Below are 22,377 nucleotides of genomic sequence, written 5' to 3'. Positions count from 1 at the left end.
TAGCATATATCAGAATGTCTTTCCCTTCTAAGGCTGAGTAATACCCCATTATGGGGAATATATATACCAGCGTCAGCTTCAGGACACGCTTGGGTTGCTTCTATGTTTTTGCTATTGTGATTAATGCTGCTGTGAACATGAGTGGACAAATATTTCTTCAAGACCCTATTTTCAATTATTTTGAGTAGGGAGTTTGGTTTTTGAATGATGAGTTTAACACACACACACACACACACACACACACACACACACAGTTTATAGATTGTAGAATTAGAATTAAATTTTTTTCCTAAGTATTTGCTTACTATAGCCCAATAGCCTTTTTTTTTTTTTTTGGAGACAGAGTCTCGCTCTGTCACCCAGGCTGGAGTGCAGTAGCACCATCTCGGCTCACTGCAACCTCCACCTCCCAGGTTCAAGCAGTTCTCCTGAATCAGCCTCCCGAATAACTGGGACTACAGGTACGCACCACCACACCTGGCTAATTATTTGTATTTTTAGTAGAGATGAGGTTTTGCCATATTGGCCAGGCTGGTCACGAACTCCTGACCTCAGGCAGTCCACCCGCCTCAGCCTCTCAAAGTGCTAGGATTACAGGCGTGAGCCACCGCACCCAGCCCCAATAGCCTTTTAAGGTGATACTTTGGAATTAAGTCTTCAGTGGAATAAAAATGAATGTCAGCATAGTCAGTAGAAAGTATCTGTAAAACTGTTTCCAACAATATCCACTTTTTCTGACCTTTTCAAATGAAGGTGTCTGAAACTCACTGATTCTCACTTTTTACATTATATTGTACTACAAATTTCTAAGTAGCTGAAGGTAAAACCTAGTCAGCATTTAATTTTCAACACTTTAAAATGTCCATGTCTGGAAGAATTCCGAGATCATCTAGTGTAACCTTTTAATTTTACAAATCAAGAAACTGAGGTCTGGGAGGTGAAGGGAGGATGTTTGGACTGGAATGTAGTACTGCAGTGATTTATCATGGGGCTCTTTTCATGCGGCAAAGGTACTCAGATTTTCTAACAAAAACAGTTATCAGTGGATGAAATATCTATATTTTTGCCTTGCATTCTGATGTGGTTTATTAAAGTTATGAAAAATGAAAGTTTTGTCCATACATAGTTTGTTAACCTTAATTTTACCTATAATAAGGAAGAAGGCAAAATTTTCATAGAAATGAGGCTTATGGTATGTTTCTTACCATAGTAAGATTTCTTAGACATTTTGAATGATTTTTTTTTTCCTTCCCATCTCATGTTTAGGAAAATGAATCTACATTGTCAAGTGAGGGTCATCTGGATTCATCTCAAATAAACAGTGCTCTTAGTGACTCCGAGTAGATTAGTGTGTGGTTTTTGACACACTTCCTATAATTTAAAGATTTTTTATACATAAACTAATTCCATTATGTAAGGAATAAATTACTTATATCTCCCAATTTCCTCCTCCTATAACAAATTAATATTAAAATGTGATAACAGACAAAATTAACAGAAATCTCCTTTGCACAAAGCAATGTAATTCATAGTGGCTTTAATAGAGATGACAGTCATGTAACAAAATGACAGAAGCACCGTGATGCGTGTAGAGTTTTAAAACATAGCCTTTATGATGATGTATTGAGTCTTAGGTGGTCTTTGTTTTTTTTTTAATCTGACCTTTTAAAATTGGCTACTTGACACTTGGTCATAATGAGGAAATTACCACCTTCCCAAGGCTTTCTTGATGTACTAACCACTCTGTTATCACCCTGTCATCTTTTAAGTGGACATTTTTTTTTTTCTTTTGAAACGGAGTCTCGCTCTGTCGCCTAGGCTGGAGTGCAGTGGCGCGACCTCAGCTTACTGCAACCTCCACCTCCTGGGTTCAAGCGATTCCTGCCTCAGCTTCCTGAGTAGCTGGGATTACAGGCCCCCACCATCATGCCCGGCTAATTTTTGTATTTTTAGTAGAGATGGGGTTTCGCCATGTTGGCCAGGCTGGTTTTGAACCCGTGACCTCAAGTGAATGCCTGCCTTGGCCTCCCAAAGTGCTTTTTATAGAATTTAAATACTAATACCAATTTATATTGAGTGGCTGTCTAGTAAATGATTTTTTGGGGGGGAAATAACTTTATAATATCTTACTTTGTATAATTAATATCTTAGGTTTATATAAATTGACTTTTAACTATGAAAGAGTGTGATAGCATTTTCTAAAATTTCACTGTTTAAATTTTTAATTCTCTTGTAGGTATTTCTTTAAAGCATTTTCTCTCGTGGGAGAAACTCAAGAACGAGAGAGAGTTTTAATACACTTCTCCAATAGATATTTTTATTGTAACCCAGATACCATTGCTTCACAAGGTAATCTGATACAAATCCTTGAATTTCTTTTTTATATCAATGGTTATTTTCCTTATTATGAAAGTTAAATTTTATTGTGAGAAATTATGTATCTTCAATTACCTAGTGATTACTATTAACACTTTTGTTTACTTCATTCTAGTCTATTTAATATTTAATGTCAAATTGGAATTAGAGTTTTGTTTTTAGCTGCCTTTTTATTTCATTGTGAGCCTTTTCTCATGTCATTAAATATTCTTTAAAAGCATAATATTTAAGGACAGCATGATATCCTCTACTCTTACTTAAATTATTTTGTTTTCCACTTCTCTAGTGTGACAGCATACTTTCTTTAAATTGTTCATGGTTTGTCACTCTGAGATTTTATGTAATGAATGAAATTTCAGTTTTCTTATTTCTTATACATTTGGTCTCTATGTTTCTTGAGTGTTGGAGTTAGTTTTGGAAAAGTTAACAAATCTCACTGGTGGTTGCGCTGTGTCTCTGGTGCTTTCGTTTGGTATTAATTGTAACTATACTGACCACAAACTTCTGTTGATGATTTTAATAAACTATGAGGTTATGCTTATTACACTATTTTTACAAAGTAAGTGACTTAATGGTAAACTGTTTGTTTGTGGACGTACCTTGTGAAGAGAGATCTTTCCTCCATTTCAGTTCCTGCAATAAAGTACACTTTTCAGTGTTTGAAGTCAAGCACTTTGACTTGTGACTGGAAAATGTTTCATAAACTTACAGATGATGGAGTAAATCACTGAGACTAGATTCCCAAGAAATAGTAATTACCTCTTAGCTTCAGCATTGCCAATTAACCTGGATAGTGTACTCTTGGTATTGGCCAAGGTGCTTGCCTCAACCTCCCCTCCATCTCCAAGGCTGCAGTCACAGTTAGTTTATCACCTGATTAAGGTCACATTCCTATCGGTAAACTGATGCTATTCAGACCAGTTATTCACTATGTCTGTCACCGTTAGCCCTGACAAGAGAATGAAGGAGATAAAAGTGGGCCGTTTTTATTAGAACCTTCTTCAAATCTAAGAATATGTTTACATTCATGGATAAAATAAGAAATATGGATTTGTGACTTAATTGGCTGTTGATAAGGATATTTGAGAGTTGGCTTCTGAGTTCTTAAAATACTTTCGAGAATTTGTTTTAAATATATGTAGAACTTGTGATAATAAAGTGGTACTAGAATAAATATACTTCTAGCCATTTGGTAGTGTCTATTTAGAGACACTGATAACAGAAATCACCTACTATACTAAAGAACTTACTTTTGAAAATACCCTGGCTTTAATTTATGAGTGCAATAATTAGACCTTCTAATTTAGCATAAATTGAAAAGATTTTTACTGCATCTGAAACTGCTATTGTCTACTTGTGTAGAGAATTAGCAGAGTGAGAGTAATGAGAACAACTAATTGTAATGTTTGGAAAGGAGAATCTTAACTCTACTTGGAGAACATTTTTGTATGACTTTAACCTAACAGTAATGTGTCTTTGGAGGCTCATATTTACTTCTCTCCCATTGTAAGCAATGCTTGTCTGGATATCCTTGTGCTATGTATAGATCACTAATTATTGCTGTAGTGCAAAGCCCTAGAAGCCGATTTGTTGTCTCAAAAGACATTGTTTGAAGGCTTTACATATCTACTACCAAACTGTCCTCCAGAGAGGTAAGAACAACTTATCAACAGTGGAGTCCAGTTCTGTGCGTTGAGGTTCTTTCTATAAATTATTCTTATCCATTTTTTGTTTCTTAAAACAGGACTAATTGTACCTAGCACAGTACTGTTTTCATAGGTTCTGAATGTATCCTATTAGTGATAATAAGGTGGAGTCCAACAGTGAAAAGCGAATTCATGCTTTTTTTTCTTGTATCTTTCTTTAGATGGAGTCCATTGCCTTACCTGTGCAATAATGCTTCTTAATACCGATCTACATGGCCATGTAAGTGTGGATTTGTGAAACTTAGATCCAAAACATGTCGGGCTTATCTCTGCTTTTATGTTCAAACACATTTATTTTCTGCCTCCCCGTTTCCCATTCTCTACATGGTTCCCATGGCAGGTGAATAAAAAAAAAAATCTTTGAAAAGAGAAAGAATTTTTTTATTTTACATGCTAGCACAGAGTATGATTTTAAATGCATCGTCTTGGTGTCTGGAGTTGTTTTAGCAGTAATGTGGGTGTTCTGTGTCTTCTTTGTCCAGTAGATGGCAGACGGAGCTTTTACTTATTTTTGTTTTCTGGTTGAGAATTACAGTTGATAGATAATGATGGAGAGAATATAAATTAGATCTGAAAATGTGAATTGTGTTTTCCCTACATACCATAGTGAGTTGAATAAGTCAGACTTTCTTGTGCCCCTCAGCTTATCTAGTCTTTTACTAGTTGAAATAATAAAACAAACTAATTACCGTCTCATCATCTACTTAAGATAGAAGATAAAGTGTTGAAATGTATAATTATATATAAATTTGCAAGTTTTATAGAAGTAGAATTTTAGCATTTACTCGAACTCTTCATAAAACTCTTTAAAATAAATGAACCTGGGACTATGAAGTAATTTTCGCTCTAAGTAAATATAGATTAGTCCATATTTAACGAATTCTGATTGTATTTTGAAGAGAAAATCAGGTGTCTGTGTAGAGTATATTATCCCTTGATTTGCCGTAATATATCTTACAATTTAAAAATTACATATACAAAATTGATATTTAGATATTCTGCTAGTCACATAATTTCCTTTTTTGGAAAATATAGTGTTTCCTTTTAAGAAAGGAACCATGGAGCTCTATGGGACTATTAAGTTGGACTAGCTGTTATAAGAGGAAGGGATTCAGGGAGAAAGGGTTCCACCACCAGAAAGCAAACAGGAGATACAGTGATAGAATCCTAATTTTAACATCATTTTAACATATCTCAAAATACTCAGCTAGAAAGTTCCTTTTGCCATTTATGAGAGGTGAATTTAGAATCACTTAGTGGCTTGTAAACATAGGTAGCACGTGTCCAGAGATAATACATATGAAAAGAAAATACTTTCAGGAAGCATTCTTGGGCAGTATAGCACGGCTAATACACCATGTGGAAATGCAGGCATTTCACAGTGTGAATCTTGACTTGACTACCGCAATCTAATGTTCATCCAGCTTGTTAAAGGGATGGCCAGTCAGTGGATTGTCATGACCACTTTTTTCGTGTTACTGGCCAAGCAAGTTTTCACTGCTTTGTCTGCCTGTTTGGTGATAACAGTTGCTCTTTGCACCCTTCTTTTCCTTAGCCTTTCTGGCTGAAGGAGAAAATTTTGAGTGTGTTTGTCCACATATAACATTGAATCAAGTCAGTGATCACCAGCATGAAGAATTCCCTTCACACTAGATATTTTGAGGTTCCATCAACATAAAAGAGTTGTACGTTTAGCATCTGTTAACTGAGAAAAGTTTAATGGTGGGAGGAAAAAAATTCAGAAATATTGCAATTTCTGTTTAAAGGTTGCAGATCTCTTAGAGCTTTTGTCACATTTTTGATGATTTGTTTCTACTAAATCCTAGATTGCATTTTTAAAAAGCTAATACAGCTTTAATAATACTTTTACATAAGCATGTATCTGAATCATAATAACTTGAAATGTAGCAACCAATAAAGATGTTATTTCTTATTAGATATCTCAGCATGCTTGATGTCTAGATGAGCTGTGGACATCCAGGTTTCAGTAGCTACAGGTTTAGAGCTGCAAATCTAGGACATTTGCTCTTCTTTAGACTTACAAGGAATTGTAAGGAGATTAGATGAAGCATCCTGCTGCTTCTTGGCAACTGGGATGGAAAAGAGTTTACATAAATTAACATTTTAATATTACCTTGAGTTAGGCCAATCATGGATAGTTAATAATTGGCGGTAGTGGCAACATTACTGATAGAAGAGGGAGAAAATTATCAATAACAGTGAATCTCTGTCATATTCAGGATCATGTGTTTGGTGATAAGTAGTTCTCTGTTTTAAAAATGTGTGCGATATACTTGGGATTGTGTATTTAGGTTTTATGTATTAGTTTTCTATAATGCATGCTGTTACAAGTCTGTTGAATATATAGTAGCTATCATAAGAACTAACCATGTAAATATGTTTCTTCTATCTTTCTCCTCTGGATTCATTTTAAAAATAAATTATTCTTCTAGGTGGTAAGTTTTTAATCCATAATTCTGGATGTAGCTTCTCTTGCATCATGATTGCCTGATTTTTTTGTTGTTGTTTTAGTGTCTGTTTGACTTGTTAGCATGGCCCCTATGAAATCGAATCATGCAGGAGATAAAATGAATGATTTCTACTGTTCTGCTCCTTTTCACCTTCTTCTTAATGCTGTACTGCCTAGAATATGACCACCCATTACTTGATCCAATGCCAGAATAATCTTCATGGGGAGTACACTAATCAACCATTATTCTTTTTTTCCTTACCATTGTGTCATAATAGCAATACTGCAGCATGATCTTTCTAAGAAGTGCCAAGACCAGCTTGTCCTCATATGCTTTCAGTAGGGGAGGGCTGACTCCCCTATGAGGAGGTCTGACTCCCCTCTTGGGAGATTAACTTGTTTTGGCTGCTCTTGGTGAACCTTTCCTTTACTCTAAGGAATGAGGTGCTGAGAATGCATTAATATGGGCCTTGGTTTGGCCTGCTAATTTCCTTACTAATAAAATAATGAAATGTATACTAATATTATACTTACATTTAGCTAATGTGACATGTTGAAATCCCTTTCTTTTTCTAACTTTCCCCTTCAACAAACATGTATATAGCATGTGTGTGCCTCCTCCTTTCCATACTCTTTGCCATTTGGGTAAGGATCAGAGGTGAATGAGACAATGTTCATGGAAGCCAAGTAATCCTCTCTGATGGTATTGGCTAGGCTGACCTCATTAGTCAGGTTTCACCGAAGACATGGTAGCAGGTTGCTGAGGTGCTATGATGGGAAAACACTGGGGAGGTGTTTTAATTTCATGTTGGATTATATTAAACCTCTCTAATTAGGCCAGATAAAAAACAATCTGAAGTGTATACAATATTTGGGGGAAGAATTTAGTACCTGCTTTTAAAAAAATGTGACTGATATATCATTTTCCTAGCAAGAGTATCTACTTGTTTTTACTTGTCTACAAGTAGTTTATTCCCTTGAATTAAATATTTTATCGTTGTAGTCGTGTGGTGAATTTGCTATATAATTTGTTTATTTTTGAAATGCCTCTTTATCTACAAAATACATATGTAAATTAAACTTCTACACACACAGATACGTTTCTCTTAAACTCTAGAGTTTCTTTCTTTGCTATATTGGAACTAAGGTTTATTGACTGTTGTTCGAACTATCAACAAGGAAAGAGTTGAAAGTCTTTTTCTTCAACCTTGTTTGAAATGGTATGGGTAAGATTTGATATGTTAGAATAAGTTTATACTTACTCCCTTTCTGGATGGGTCTTCAAATGTGTTCTATTTGCTACCACTAACTAGATTGCTTGTACTTCAGTCACAGTTTAGTCAGGTTCCTACCGTCCTGGCAGGATTATCACCCAGGGCTGGTGTTCTAAGGTGGTAGGAGGGTTAAGTGTAGAATTGCATAGCAGTGAGGAGTGAGATAGATCAGAGTATAGTCAGCTGGCCAGTTCCACAACTAGAAAGTCACAAGAGATACACAAGTCAGTGGCTGGCCAAGGTCAGGCCATGGTAAGAGGCAGTAGCCAGGGCATTATTTTTCATCAAGATTTTTTGACAAAATGTAACTTTTAACATCAAGGCTTGAGATTTTCAGTAGCAGTTTTATCCAGCATCCCTCTGTTCTCCAGTATTGGCAGAAGCCAGCCCACCATGTACAATTGGTATAAGAGCCTGGTTGTGGTTCTTAGAGGTAGCTCTCTTTCTCGGGCTGGGCCTCCTACATATACTTTACCCTTGACATACTCAGAGCATGTTGAGTATCATGCCCTGTGGTCTGAGTTTAATGATGAGGCACAACCTTACTAATGTTTTTAGTGTTGGGTTGTAAGTTTGGAAAGGGTTGAAACCATATCTAGTACAACTTACTGGTAGGGAGAAGAATATAATCAAGGAAGAAAGTATGTTTAGGTTTTGTAACAGAACAGTGTTAAAAAAATGTGGAGTTCAGTGTGAGATAGATTGTAAGAAGTCACTATTTCTTTCCTAATCTATAAACTTAATTATTGCATTGGCTTTCTAGGAGCCTAGAATCTTAAATACTGGATAAATAGTTGGTTTATTAGTAGTGGAAAATGACTATTATAAAAAATATTTTAAAAATTTAATGCTTCATATTGTGCTATTTTATATTTTCACTGTCAAAAACATCACAGACTTCCATGAAGTTGATGAACCTCATAGAGTTAATATCCTCAAGAACTCTCTGCATCTGTAATGATCACTATTGTAACTGGCAGCTGTTAAGTACATTTGCATGCTATCCTCTCATTGTCCTGCAGGATAATATCTTCCCTGTGGATACCTCTTCTGTCTGTGCTTCTCTGTATCTGTGATGCCCTCTGCCTTGAAAGGTGATGCTGTCTGCCATGAAAGCTATCGTTGGCATTCAGTTTTCTCTCTGAGCTTTCTCCTGCTGTAGATTCCAGCCATGGTCATAATTTCTATTGTGCTAGCACTGCCTTCTCCTTTGGAGTCCTCTCTGCTATCTCCTTAGTGCCATGTCTCTCTTGTCTTTCCTGGCTTTTTTTCCTAAATTATTATTTGCAAAGATCTTTTGATTTCTGACTTTAAGGTCAGGGGTCCATGTGCAGGATGTGCAGGTTTTGTTACATAGGTAAACAGATGCCAACGTGGTTTGCTGCACAGATCATCTCGTCACCCAGTTTTGTTTTTGTTTTTTTTTTTTTTTGTATTTTGATACTTTGCAGAGTTTTTTTTTATTTTTTATTTTATTTTATTTTATTATACTTTAAGTTCTAGGGTACATGTGCACAACGTGCAGGTTTGTTACATATGTATGTGTGTGCCATGTTGGTATGCTGCACTTGTTAACTTGTCATTTACATTAGGTATATCTCCTAATGCTATCCCTCCTCCCTCTCCCCACCCCACGACAGGGAGTGTGCAATGTTCCCCATCCTGTGTCCAAGTGTTCTCATTGTTCAGTTCCCACCTGTGAGTGAGAACATGCAGTGTTTGGTTTTCTGTCCTTGCGGTAGTTTGCTCAGAATGATAGTTTCCAGCTTCGTCCATGTCCCTACAAAGCATATGAACTCATCATTTTTATGGCTGCATAGTATTCCATGGTGTATATGTGCCACATTTTCTTAATCCAGTCTATCATTGATGGACATTTGGGTTGGTTCCAAGTCTTTGCTATGGTGAATAGTGCCGCAATAAACATACGTGTGCATGTGTCTTTATAGCAGCATGATTTATAATCCTTTGGGTATATGCCCAGTAATGGGATGGCTAGGTCAAATGGTATTTCTAGTTCCAGATCCTTGAGGAATCGCCACACTGTCTTCCACAATGGTTGAACTAGTTTACAGTCCTACCAACAGTGTAAAAGTGTTCCTATTTCTCCACGTCCTCTCCAGCACCTGTTGTTTCCTGACTTTTTGATGATCGCCATTCTAACTGGCCCATCACCCAGGTATTAAGCCTGGCATTCATTAGCTGTTCTTCCTGATGTTCTTACTCCTCCCACCCTCCACGCTCTGACAGGCCCCACTGTGAGCTGTTCTGCCCCATGTGTCCATGTGTTCTCATCATTCAGCTCCCACTTACAAGTGAGCACACATGGTAATTGGTTTTCTGTTCCTGCCTTAGTTTACTAAGGATAATGACCTCTGGCTCCATCCATGTCCCTGTAAAGGACATGATCTCATTCTCTTTTTGTGGCTGCATGGCATTCCATGGTGTATATGTACTACATTTTCTTTATCCAGCCCTTGATGAGCTTTTAGGTTGATTCCATGTCTTTGCTACTGTAAATAGTGCTACAATTAACATATGCATGCATGTATCTTTATAACAGAATGATTTCTGTTCCTTTACATATATACCCAGTAATGGGATTGCTAGGTCAAATGGTATTTCTGGTTCTAGGTCTTTGAGGAATTACCATACTGTCTTCCACAATGATTGAACTAATTTACACTCCCACCAACAGCATAAAAGCATTCCTTTTTCTTCACAACCTCGCCATCATCTGTTGTTTTTTGACTTTTTAATAATGTAGCCATTCTGACTGGTGTGAGATGGTATCTCATTGTGGTTTTGATTTGCTATATTGATCAGTGATATTAAGGTTGTTTTCATGTTTCTTGGCTGCATATATGTCTTTTGAGAAGTGTCTCTTCGTGTCCTTTGCCCACTTTTTAATGTGATTGTTTGTTTTTTCCTTATACATTTAAATTCCTTGTAGGTGCTGGGTATTAGACCATTGTCAGATGGATAAATTACAAAATTTTTCTCGCATTCTGTAGGTTGTCTGTTGACTCTGATACTTTCTTTTGCTCTGCAGAAGCTCTACAGTTTAATTGGATCCCATTTGTCAATTTTTGCTTTTATTCCGATTGCTTTTGACATCTTAATCATGAAATTTTTGCCCATGGCTGTGTGCAGAATGGTATTGCCTATGTTTTCTGTTAGGGTTTTATTGGTTTTGGGTTTCACATTTAAGTCTTAAATCCATCTTGAGTCGATTTTTGTATATGGTGTAAGGAAGGGATCCAGTTTCAGTTTTCTGCATATGGCTACCCAGTTTTTCTAGCACCATGTATTAAATAAGGAGTCCTTTCCCCATTGCTTGTTTTTGTCAGGTTTGCTGAAGATCAGATGGTTGTAGGCATGCAGTCTTACTTCTGGGTTCTCTATGCTGTTCCATTGATCTGTGTGTTCATTCTTGTACCAGTACCATGTTGTTTGGGTTACTGTAGCCCTGTAGTACAGTTTGAAGTCAGATAGCACGATGCCTCCAGCTTTCTTCTTTTTGCCTAGCATTGCTTTGACTGTCTGGGTGGTTCTTTGCTTCCATATGAATTTTAAAATAGTTTTTTTCTAATTAAGTGAAGAATGTCAATGGTAGTTTAATGGGGATAGCATTGAATCTATAAATTGCTTTGGATAGTATGGCCATTTTCATGATACTGACTCTTCCAGTCTTCTGTAAGCATGGAATGTTTTTCCATTTGTTAGTGTCATCTCTGATTTTTTTGAGCAGTGGTTTGTAGCTCTTCTTGAAGAGGTCCTTCATTTCCCTTGTTAGCTGTATTCCTAGGTATGTTATTCTTTTGTTGGCAGTTATAAACGGGAGTTCATTCATGATTTGGCTGTTGGCTTGACTTTTGGTGTGTAGGAATGCTAGTGATTTTTGCACATTGATCTTTGTATCCTGAGACTTCGCCAAGGTTGCTTATCACCTTGAGAAGCTTTTGGTCTATGTTTTTACCTGACTTGGAGCTTCCCAGACACAGTGGCCCCAAGGCTGTCATCCCTGGAGCTTCTTGGTGGTCCTAAGAGAAGGTTCAGGGCTAGATCTCACAGTTGCAGAGGGTTTCTAGTGGGGCCTGGCGTTCATTTTCACCAATACTCTTTCTGTCTCCACAATAAGGATATAGAGAATAGCCTGAGAACCTAACCATTAGGTGTTGAAATGTTTTTATACAAGAATGTTGGCCGGGCGTAGTGGCTCACGCCTGTAATCTCAGCACTTTGGGAGGCCAAGGTGGGCAGATCACGAGGTCAGGAGATAGAGACCATCCTGGCTAACATGGTGAAACCCCATCTCTACTAAAAATACAAAAAATTAGCCAGGCGTGGTGGCGGGAGCCTGTAGTCCCAGCTACTTGGGAGGCTGAGGCAGGAGAATGGCATGAACCCTGGAAGCAGAGCTTGCAGTGAGCCGAGATCACTCCACTGCACTCCAGCTTGGGCAGCAAGCAAGACGCCGTCTCAAAAAAAAAAAAAGAAAAGAAAAAAAGAAAAATGTTATGATCTAAAAATGTTGAATTGTAAATTGAAATTGAGAATATAATTTACTATCATATTGCCAGTGGTCTAGACTTTAATAGGAATCCTTATCTAAGTGTGCCATAGTTTAATCATGCACTGGTCAATTTTGTTGGATTCTATGACCTCTCAGAATGAAAGCCTTCTTTCCTTTTTTCCATCCTCTGTTCCTTCACCTGTCCCCTTTCCCCACCCTCTAGCCTCCCACTTTTGGTAGTTTTGCTTTTTTTAGAACAGGTTTATATATGGAAAATACCTCAGGGTAGCTTTAATCAGTTGTGTCAGTGGGGCTTATTGAGGGACCTCGTATTATCTAACTTACACATTATTCAGTCTTCTTATCACTGTAAGCTTTTTACATTGGCACAGTTCTGTTGTAGAACGTGATCAAGGAAAGCAGGTCAAATTCTAAGTCTGTTTCGCTCTTTCTTACTTCCTGCAAATCGATTGTGGGGGAAGGAGGGAGGAGTGAGGATGATGGTGGCTGAAACCCCTGACTCTTGTTTCCAATCCTGTTGCTTACTTTAATGCTTGTCCTGCTACAGCCATCAAGTTAAAAATTGTTTGGTTAGTCCTTGTAATTTGACAGTGAGTTAGGTGTGTTTATCTTCTCAAATTTTAGGGGAAGTGCTTTCCGTGAAATATCAATAGAAATCTGATATTTCAATATTCTCAAACTTTTTGGTCCCAGGATAGCTTTATACTCTTAAAATTTTTGAGAAGCCCCAAAATCTTTTGTTTACATATTAATATTTATCTGGAACTGAAACTGACAAGATTTTTAAATTGCATTAGATCATTAAAAACCCGTTAAGTGAATAACACATTTATGAATAATAGTTACACTTTCCTAAGTGAGAAATATATTAAAGAGTAGCACTTAAAATTGTTGCTAGTCTTTTTATATTTGGCTTAGTAAAAGATGGCTAGATTCTCATATCTGTGTTTGTTTATAGTCAGTTGCAGTGTATCAGAAGTCATGCATCTTCTAGAAAACTCTACTGTATATTTGAGAGAATGAAAAAATGTTTTTAGTGTTACTATAAAAATAGGGTTGAGCTCATGGACATCTGGAATAGTATCTCTGAGACGCTTTGAGAACCACTGTGCTGAGGTACTATTTTTAGTTCCTTTTTTTCTTTTTACCACTCTGATTCCTTTTTCAAAGGCAGGATATTATAGGAAAGGTGGGAAAAGTCCCAGTGACATATCAGATATTCCTAAATGTTGAGCTTTTGGCACTTAAATGAGCTCTGTGATTAGGGTTTGTGAGAGAGCACATTGAATATCCACTGTAGTCCTGGTTTTAAAATTTACAAAGGGTCCTCCTTTGCCCACCAATCATACATTTAAAAAGGAGTGGACACCTGAGGGCAGCATGACATAATCAAACTTATTTGATAGCAAAGCATGCAAAATAAAAGCAAAACAGGAGCTTTCAGCAGAGCCACATAACTGAAGTAATTACCAAATCAGTAGTGTGCCTTTCCACCATTTATTGTAACATGTTGGAGGAGGTGGAATTGTCATATGGGAGAGTATGCCTGCTGTGTTTTTAATATCCTGAGATTTATGAAGCCAGATTTTACCAATGGATGATGAGGGCTTTTAGTTTCCCCGAAAGCATGTTTTCCACAAAGCTTCCAGACCTGACACTATCAAAGATGAAGAATTTTAGAATCATTATGCTTAATTCTTCAACCTCTGGATCAGAGTATATGCTGTTGTCAGCTTTCCTAGTGAATACCTGATTGACACAGCTGCCCTATTCGCAGCTCTCCTAGGGCTGATTTTAAGTTAGGTGATGGTCAGAGCTTTGTAGGTTACATTCCCCAGATTGCCAGGGATGGCATGCTCAAAGATTTGGTCACCCGCTTGCTGAGTTTGGTGCCGAAGCTTGTATACGGTTTCTGGCTGCTCCTGATATGAATGAAATTCTCCATCTTCACTTTCCCCTTTGCTCTCATTATTGCAACAGAAGTTGGGAGCTGCTTCTCTGTTACGGTCAGGGGAAAGTGCACTTTATTTTAACAAAGCGAAAACCTGCATTTGGAGAATAGAATACATCAGGATGCCTAACCTGTTTGCTTGCTCACTCACGATGTTGTCCTCAGTACCAATACCACTTCCTTCTGGTTTTCTTTAAGACAAGGGGTAGACAAGTTATGACTCATAGGCAAAATCCACCTGGGGCTTGTTTCTGTAAATCAGTGTTATCATAAATAGCCATACCCAGTTGTTTACATCTTCACACCAATTATAGTGTTGAATAACTGTAACAGAATATATGACTTGCAAAGCCTAAAATATTTACTCTCTGGTCCTTTACAGAAATTTACAGAATTTGTCTGTTTTGGAGTCTTGCCCTTAGTTCATGAAACCTGCTAGAGCTTGTACACTTGTTTCCCCAAATTCTTTACTAAAAATTGTTTATGGGAATGTATTAAACATATTCAGGATAAGTTTTTCCAGAAATGATAAATTTATCAAGGAACTTTGCTCTAAAGGGCATTTAATGTATCTTTAAACGAACAGAAACAGAGAAAACATCTTTTTATCATAAGAAAGCATTTGAAAATGGTAATATTGTCGCTGCAGAGAGTAGCCTTAAATTGTTGCGGGATGACGTAAGCCTCCGATATAGAGAGTATTTTGACTTTTGATTAATATTTGCTCCCATTAGGGATGATACCTTGATTAGCCAAATATTTAAGAATTGGGCCTGCCTGGAATTTTGGGGTTCCAAATAGAATTTTTTTTAATTTTCCACTTTGTCATCTATTTTGTTATTTGATATTTTTTAAGTTTGATTAAAATTCCTACTGATTTTAAAGGTAGTGATCCAGAGCTTCATCTTTAGTTGCATCTGTTTTGATAGAAAATATATTGATTTCACGGTACCATTTCTGTACCTCTCAATGCATCAGGAGGCATTTTCAAATCTCCATGCTTTATTGATTTAATGGGAAGAAATTTAAAATATGAAAAAGTATTATTAAAGTACTTTATTGGCATGCAACTGGTCAACATTTGTTTCAGAGCAGAACTACTTTTATGCAAAGTTATCCAAAACTAATTTGGGAAGAAAATGAAGGGAACTGTGATAGTGTATGAGCTTCTCTTGGATACTTATGAAGCCTTGAGACACAAAATCACTGATTAGAATTTGCTGTATTCGTTGAGTAGTGTTTGCCTGAATAATAGTATTTTAAAATAATTGAGACGGCTTGGTACATGACAAGGAGAAAAAAATCCAGACATCATGAGGAGTATTTCTTGATGACAAAGACTTCATTTTACTTTTATTCCCTTTGGAAATGGTATAAAGGCCTGAGTGGAAGGAAGGTGTTTAAATATGTGCCAGTAAGCAGCAAAATGGACTGATCTGACTCCTCACCTTTTGTTCCTAATAATTCTTGCCTAGAAGAATGATCAGTGAGTCAGAGGAGTACAATCAACAGATAAAAGCAACTTCAGCTAGTCAAGCATTCGAGAAGTTGTTGGACATTTTTAACACGTAGAAAACCACATTATCTTTATTCTCTGAACCAGTAAAGAAAATTAAGGTACAGTCTATTGGATGATTGTACTAATACTTGCTTACTGCGTAGGACTCCAAGTATTTGAATTGGCTTTTGTTGGTCTGAATCCATATATCCATCTTGCCCACCTAACTGCTATTTTTCCTAATGGCTGTTTCAAAGTCCACGTGAGTCAAATTGGTATCTTTGTGCTGACATAGATAATGGTATGGTCACTGTTGAAACTGGACAGAAGGCACTGCCACATAAGCAGTTAAAGTAAATCTGAATTTAGGATGAGGTATGATTTCATAGACCAAAATAGCTTCATGGACTTTACTGTTTTAAAATGTTATGAATTATGACAATTATTACTTAAATGATGTTTTTAATAATTCCTTAAAGTAGAAATTAATGGTGTCCTGAAAAAACACTTTTGACTCTGTAGCCTTTAAATATCTTGTTCATGAATCTCCCAAAAGAATTTTTTTAAAATAGTATCTCTTCTTCATGTTTAAATTTGAAAACTTTTTGTTTGAGATGGAGTCTGGCTGTGTCACCCAGGCTGGAGTGCAGTGGCGCAATCTCGACTCACTGCAAGCTCCGCCTCCCGGGTTCACGTCATTCTCCTGCCTCAGCCTCCCGAGCAGCTGGGACCACAGGGAAACTTCTTATTGTAAGTTTAAGTATAGGCATGTCTCATTTTATTGTCCTTTGCTTTATTACACTTTGCAGTTACTGAACATTTTTCCTAACAAACTGAAGGTTGATGGAACCCTGCGTCAAGCGAGTCTATCAGTGCCATTTTTCAATGAAGCATTCCCATATAAGACAGCAGACTTAATTGATAAATATATATGTTTTAACTGCACCAAAGGCTGGCGATTCCCCCATCTCTCTCTCCTCAGGCCTCCCTATTCCCTGAGACACAACAGTATTGAAATTAGGCCAATTAATAGCCTTAGAATGGCCTCTAAGTGTTCAAGTAAAAGGAAGAGTTTCATACGTCTCACTTTGAATCAAAACCTAGAAATGATTAAGTTTAGTGAGGCTGAGATAGGCCGGAAGCTAGGCCTCTTGCACCAGACAATTAATAAAGTTGTAATGTAAAGGAAAAGTTCTTGAAGGAAATTAAAAGTGCCATTCCAGTGATCACAAGAATAAGAAAGCAAAACAGCCTTATTACTGATACAGAGCAAGTTTTAGTGGTGTAGATAGGGTATCCAACCAGCCACAGTATTCCCTTACACCAAAACCTAATCCAGAGCAAGGCCCTGAGTCTCTTCAATTCTATGAAAGTCGAGAGAGGTGAGGAAGCTGCAGAAGAAAAGTTGGAAGCTAGGAGAACTTGGTTCATGAAGTTTTAGGAAAGAAAGTGTCTTCATAACATAAAATGCTTGGTGGAGCAGCAAGTGCTAATGTAGAATCTGAGGCAAGCTATCCAGAAGGTCTAGGTAAGATATTTTTTCCCAGAAACAAGGAAGAACATTTTATAATAAGGGTCATTTCATCAAGGTGATAAAACACTTCCAATCAATATAAGCCCCAATGATACTATGATAAATAAGAAATACAGATTTGGTCTCTGCTCCTGGTTCTTGAAATGGACCTCCTGAGTGACAGCAATTCTGACACAGGGCTCCTAGATGCCTTGGATGAATGATAGGAGCCTTGTTTATTCTAATGAGGCAAGCCTTGGTGAGCTCCTAGATAAGCTCAGGAAGGGGACAGGTTGTTAGGGGAAACAACCATGTGATTAGAGGATTGGAATTTTCAGCCTCCCCTCCTTCCGCACACACCCCACCTCCAGGGAGCAAGAATAGAGTGAAGGTTTAGTTGATACCACTGGCCATTGATTTAATCAGCCATGCCTGTGTTATAAAGCCTCTGTAAAAACCCAAAGTATGGGGTTTGGAGAGCTTTGAGGTTGGCAAGTACATCTATGTGCTTGGAAGGTGGGCATCCCAACATCACAGGGACAGAAGCCCCAACACTTAGGACCTTTTCAGACCTCACTCTGTGTATCTCTTTATCTCACTGTTGATCTATATCGTTTGCAATATCTTTGATATTAAAGGGATAAATGTTTCCCTGAGTTCTGTGAGCCCTCCTAGTAAATTAAACCCAGATAGATGATCATGCAAACCCCCATTTATAGCTGATTGGTCAGAAGTATAACTGACAACCCACTGCTACCAATTGACATCTGAAACTTGGGGTGATCTTGTAGGGCTGAGCCCTTAACCTGTATGAGCTCATGACATCAGCAGATACATAGTATTATAATTGAATTATAAAACACCCAACTGGTGTCTGCTGGAGAATTGGTTGTGAATGTGGAGAAACCCCCACATACTTCAGTGACTATTGTGTTGAGTGGTGTATGAGTGTAGGGAAAAAGTCTTGTTCCTTCTGAACACATAATAAACCGTGAAAGAACAATGGACAGAATTGGAGGGAGAAATTGTTTTATTGAGAAATTAGCACCGTATATTAAATAATGCTTAGAATCACCACGCACGATATCAACAAGGAAATAGACTTGAACAACATAAAAACCAACTAGATCTAACAGATACCTGATGACAGGAGAGTAATCTTTAAAGTATACATGAAAAATGCTCAAGGATAGGACAAAATTCGCAAAAAGGGATTGAAAACATACAAAACATGTTTCTGGACATAATAGAATGATATTAGAAATCAATTAAAGGACATTTATGTAGTCATACAATATACTCCTAAATAACCAATAGGTCCAAAAAAATTTGCAAGAGGAACTAAAAGATAGTGATGAAAATAAAAATATGTTGGCCGGTTGCAGTGGCTCATGCCAGCAGTTTGGGATGCCGAGGCAGGCAAATCACTTTGAGGTCAGGAGTTCGAGACCAGCCTGGCCAACATGGTGAAATGCCATCTCTACTTCAGAATACAAAACATTTGCCAGGCATGGTGGCATGCACCTATCATCCCAGTTACTCGAGTGGCTGATGTGAGAGAATCACTTGACCCAGGAGACGGAGGTTGCAGTGAGCTGAGATCGTGCCACTGCACTCCAGCCTGGGCAACAGAGCAAGACTACGTCTCAACAACAACAAAAAAAGCAAAATGAAAATACAACATAAAAAACTTATGGTATACAGCTGATGAATTGCCAAATTGCAAATTATTGCTCTAAATTGCTGTATTTTAGAAAAATGTCAAATTTACAGTCTAACCTAATGAAAGAAACAAAAGCAAACTCAGTCCAAAGAAGGGAAAGAATAATCAGAGCAAAGATGAATTAAACAGAGAACAGAAGAGTAATAGAGAAAAAGCAATGAAATCAGAAGCTTGTTTTTTGAAAAGATCAACAACTGACAGAAGTTTAGTTAGACTGACCATGAGTAAAAGAACCCTCAAATTACTAAAATCAGTGATGAAGAGGGCATTACTATTGGCCTTATGGAAATAAGTATTGTAAGTGAATATTGTCAACAGCTAGATAACCTAGATGAAATGAACAAATTCTTAGAAAGATAAAAACTACTGAAACTCAAAAGGAAACAAAACCTGAATAGATCCTTAGCAAGTGAAGAGTTTAGTAATCAGAAAACTTCCTACAAAGAAAAGCCTAAGATCAAATGGCTTTACTTGTGAATTGCGTCGATATTTAAAGAAGTTTTAACATCAGTTTTTTTACACCCTTCAGAAAAAAAGAGGAACACTTTTTAAATAATTCTATGAGGGCACTATTACCCTGATACCAAAATGAGACAAGTCATGATAAGGATATTCCTTATGAATATTTCTTGCGTTCAAAAACAAACCTAATTCAACAAAATATAAAAAGGATTATATAGCATGACCAAGTGAGACTGCCACTGCCCTGCCTACAGCCATGTGCCACCCACCTGCGTGCCACTTGGAGGCTCGGTGATGGCCACTAGGCCCCTTGTACCCCTCCTGCTGGCACCCATAGCTGTAGCTTGGGGCCCCAAGTTAGCCCTCTGCTGCTGTTGCAGCCACAGACATTATGCATACCATCCAAGGGCCTGAGGACCCATTCACTCAGCCCATTGTTGCCACTGCTAGCACACAGACAATCTACTTGAAGACCAAGGATTCGTCTGCCTGACCTGCTTTTACCAATATCCACGTGTGTTGACCGAGGTCCTGCATATCCATCCCAGAGTTGCCATCATTGTTGCCTAAGAACTGGCCTGCCTGGTGTCCCTTTCAGTAGCGAAGCCTCACTACAGCCTTTACTAAAAGCCACAGCTTTATCCACTGAGGAACTCATAGACACCACTGATGCTAAAGATAGTCAAAGAAGTCATATGGAGACTGCACTGCTTCTCCCACCCAGAATCAAAGCCAAAACGCCTTACCCAAACAACACTATAGATAGCTCTGTAGAAAAAAATGTCTTTCCCTTCGAAACCCAATCCATAGAGTTGGATGAAGCAAATGTTACACCAGATGCATAGATATAAATGTAAGGACACAAGAAACATGAGAAATCAAGGAAGCATGAAACCGTCAAAGGAACACAATAATTCTCCAGCAACAGATGCCAATATTAAAAAAAATCTATGAAATACCTGAAAATGAATTCAAAATATTTCTGAAAACCCAGGTACTACAGAAAACAGATGAACAATGCAAAGAAACATTTCACCATCTGTATGAGAAATTCAACAAAGATGTCAGAAAGAAGTTAAATAGAAATCCTGAAACTGAAGAATTCAAAGAGTAAAATAAAAAATATAATCATCAGTTTCAACAACAGACTCTAGATCAAGCAGAAGAATTTGTAAACTTGAAGACAGGTCTTTTGAAATAACCTGAGCAGATAACATTTTTTAAAAAAATAAAAACTAAGAAAGCTTATGTAACACATGCAATGACGAAATACTGGAATTTTCAGTTTTCCTGGAAGAGAACAGATGGGTAATGGCATAGAAAACTCATTTAACGAAATAATAGGTAAAAACTTCTCAAGTCTTGGAAGAGATACAGACATCTAGATATAGGAAGCTCAAAGATCTTCAAATATATTCTACCCTGAAAGGTCTTCTCCATGCCACTTTATAGTCGAACTGTTAAAAGTCCAAGAAAAAGAGAATTCTAAATACAGCAAAGGGGTCAAGTCACATAGAAGAGTATCCCTATCACACTAATAGCAAATTTCTTAGTAGAAACCTTACAGGCCGTGTTCCACGGTGGAAAAGTCTATAGAACCCTACCCCCAAAGTTCAAGGAATATGAGAGGCCGAAGAAAGAGGCTGACAAATTCAGTTTCTTAGAAACATTTAATAGGGACTTAGGAACATTTAATAGGGATTGTGTCTTGGGAGGTACTTGAAGAGACAAAGAAGGTGGATCCCTGTGCCTTTACTCCCAAGACCTAGGGCTTATATGCCATAGAAAAAGGATATGCATGCATCAGAAGGGCTGTGTAGGATAACTGCTTAAGGGCATTGTTTATAGCAAGTACAATAACATTTACATTGTTTTGACCTAGGAATGGGATTTATGGTAAGTACATGCTCTTAAGTAAAAATAAACTGGAAATCTTAGAGGCCTTCTTGGAACTGGGGTTAATGAGAAATCAACGTGGTGGATGGAATTACTTTGGCCACTACAGTCCAGGAGTAAATGAAATGATAACGCCAAAGTGGTGAAAAGCAAAACAAACAAAAAAACACAACTGTCAGCCAAAAATATTATACCTGGGGAAGATATAAAAAATGAAGGAGAATAAATGCTTTCCAAAACAAGGAAAAATTGAAGTTAATCACCACTCTACTGGCCCTACAAGAAGAGGTCAAGGGAGCCCTGCATTTAGAAGATAAAGGACAATATCTGTCATAATCAAAACACATAAAAGTATAAAACTCTCGGTCAGGCGCGGTGGCTCACGCCTGTAATCCCAGCACTTTGGGAGGCCAAGGCAGGCGGATCATGAGGTCAGCAGATTGAGACCATCCTGGCTAACACAGTGAAACCCCGTCTCTACTAAAAATACAAAAAAATTAGCCAGGCTTGGTGGCAGGCACCTGTAGTCCCAGCTACTCAGGAGGCTGAGGTAGGAGAATGGCGTGAACCCAAGAGGCAGAGCTTACAGTGAGCCAAGATAGCACCACTGCACACTCCAGCCTGAGCAACAGAGTGAGTCTCGGTCTCACAAAAAAATAAATAAATAAACAAAGGAGGCAAGTGTTACTACTGCAGAAAACCAGCAAACCACAATGATAAGAGGAGAACAGGATGAGAGGATACACAAAACCAAAAAATAATTCACAAAATGACAGGAATTAAGTACTGAATAATAACCTTGAATGTAAACAGTTTAAATTCCCCCCTTAAAAAATATTGATTGGCTGAATAGAAAAACAAAAAAAAAATGACTTAACTATATACTGCCTATAAAAAACTGACTTTACTGCTAAAGACATGTAGACTCAAAGTGAAGGGATGTAAAAAGATAATCCATGCAAACAGAAACC

The 22,377-nt window shown here is 37.5% G+C and overlaps 1 protein-coding gene across 15 annotated transcripts in view; it reads left to right on the top strand.

Annotated features, from left to right (window-relative positions):
- The window catches only part of PSD3 (pleckstrin and Sec7 domain containing 3), a 547,860-nt gene that overhangs the window by 284,467 nt on the left and 241,016 nt on the right, over positions 1-22,377 (top strand). For all 15 annotated transcript variants that reach the window (XM_055349507.2, XM_055349521.2, XM_031013674.3 and 12 more), the window contains 2 exons: positions 2,237-2,349; positions 4,244-4,302. In XM_055349507.2, the coding sequence (XP_055205482.2) occupies positions 2,237-2,349; positions 4,244-4,302 (172 nt within the window). The remainder of the gene's footprint in view (positions 1-2,236; positions 2,350-4,243; positions 4,303-22,377) is intronic.

The sequence above is a fragment of the Gorilla gorilla genome, chromosome 7 (assembly GCF_029281585.2).
Source record: "Gorilla gorilla gorilla isolate KB3781 chromosome 7, NHGRI_mGorGor1-v2.1_pri, whole genome shotgun sequence".
Classification (NCBI taxonomy): Eukaryota; Metazoa; Chordata; class Mammalia; order Primates; family Hominidae; genus Gorilla; species Gorilla gorilla.
The sequence above is the reverse complement of the archived record's forward strand: the minus strand, read 5'-3'. Positions and strand labels throughout refer to the sequence as shown.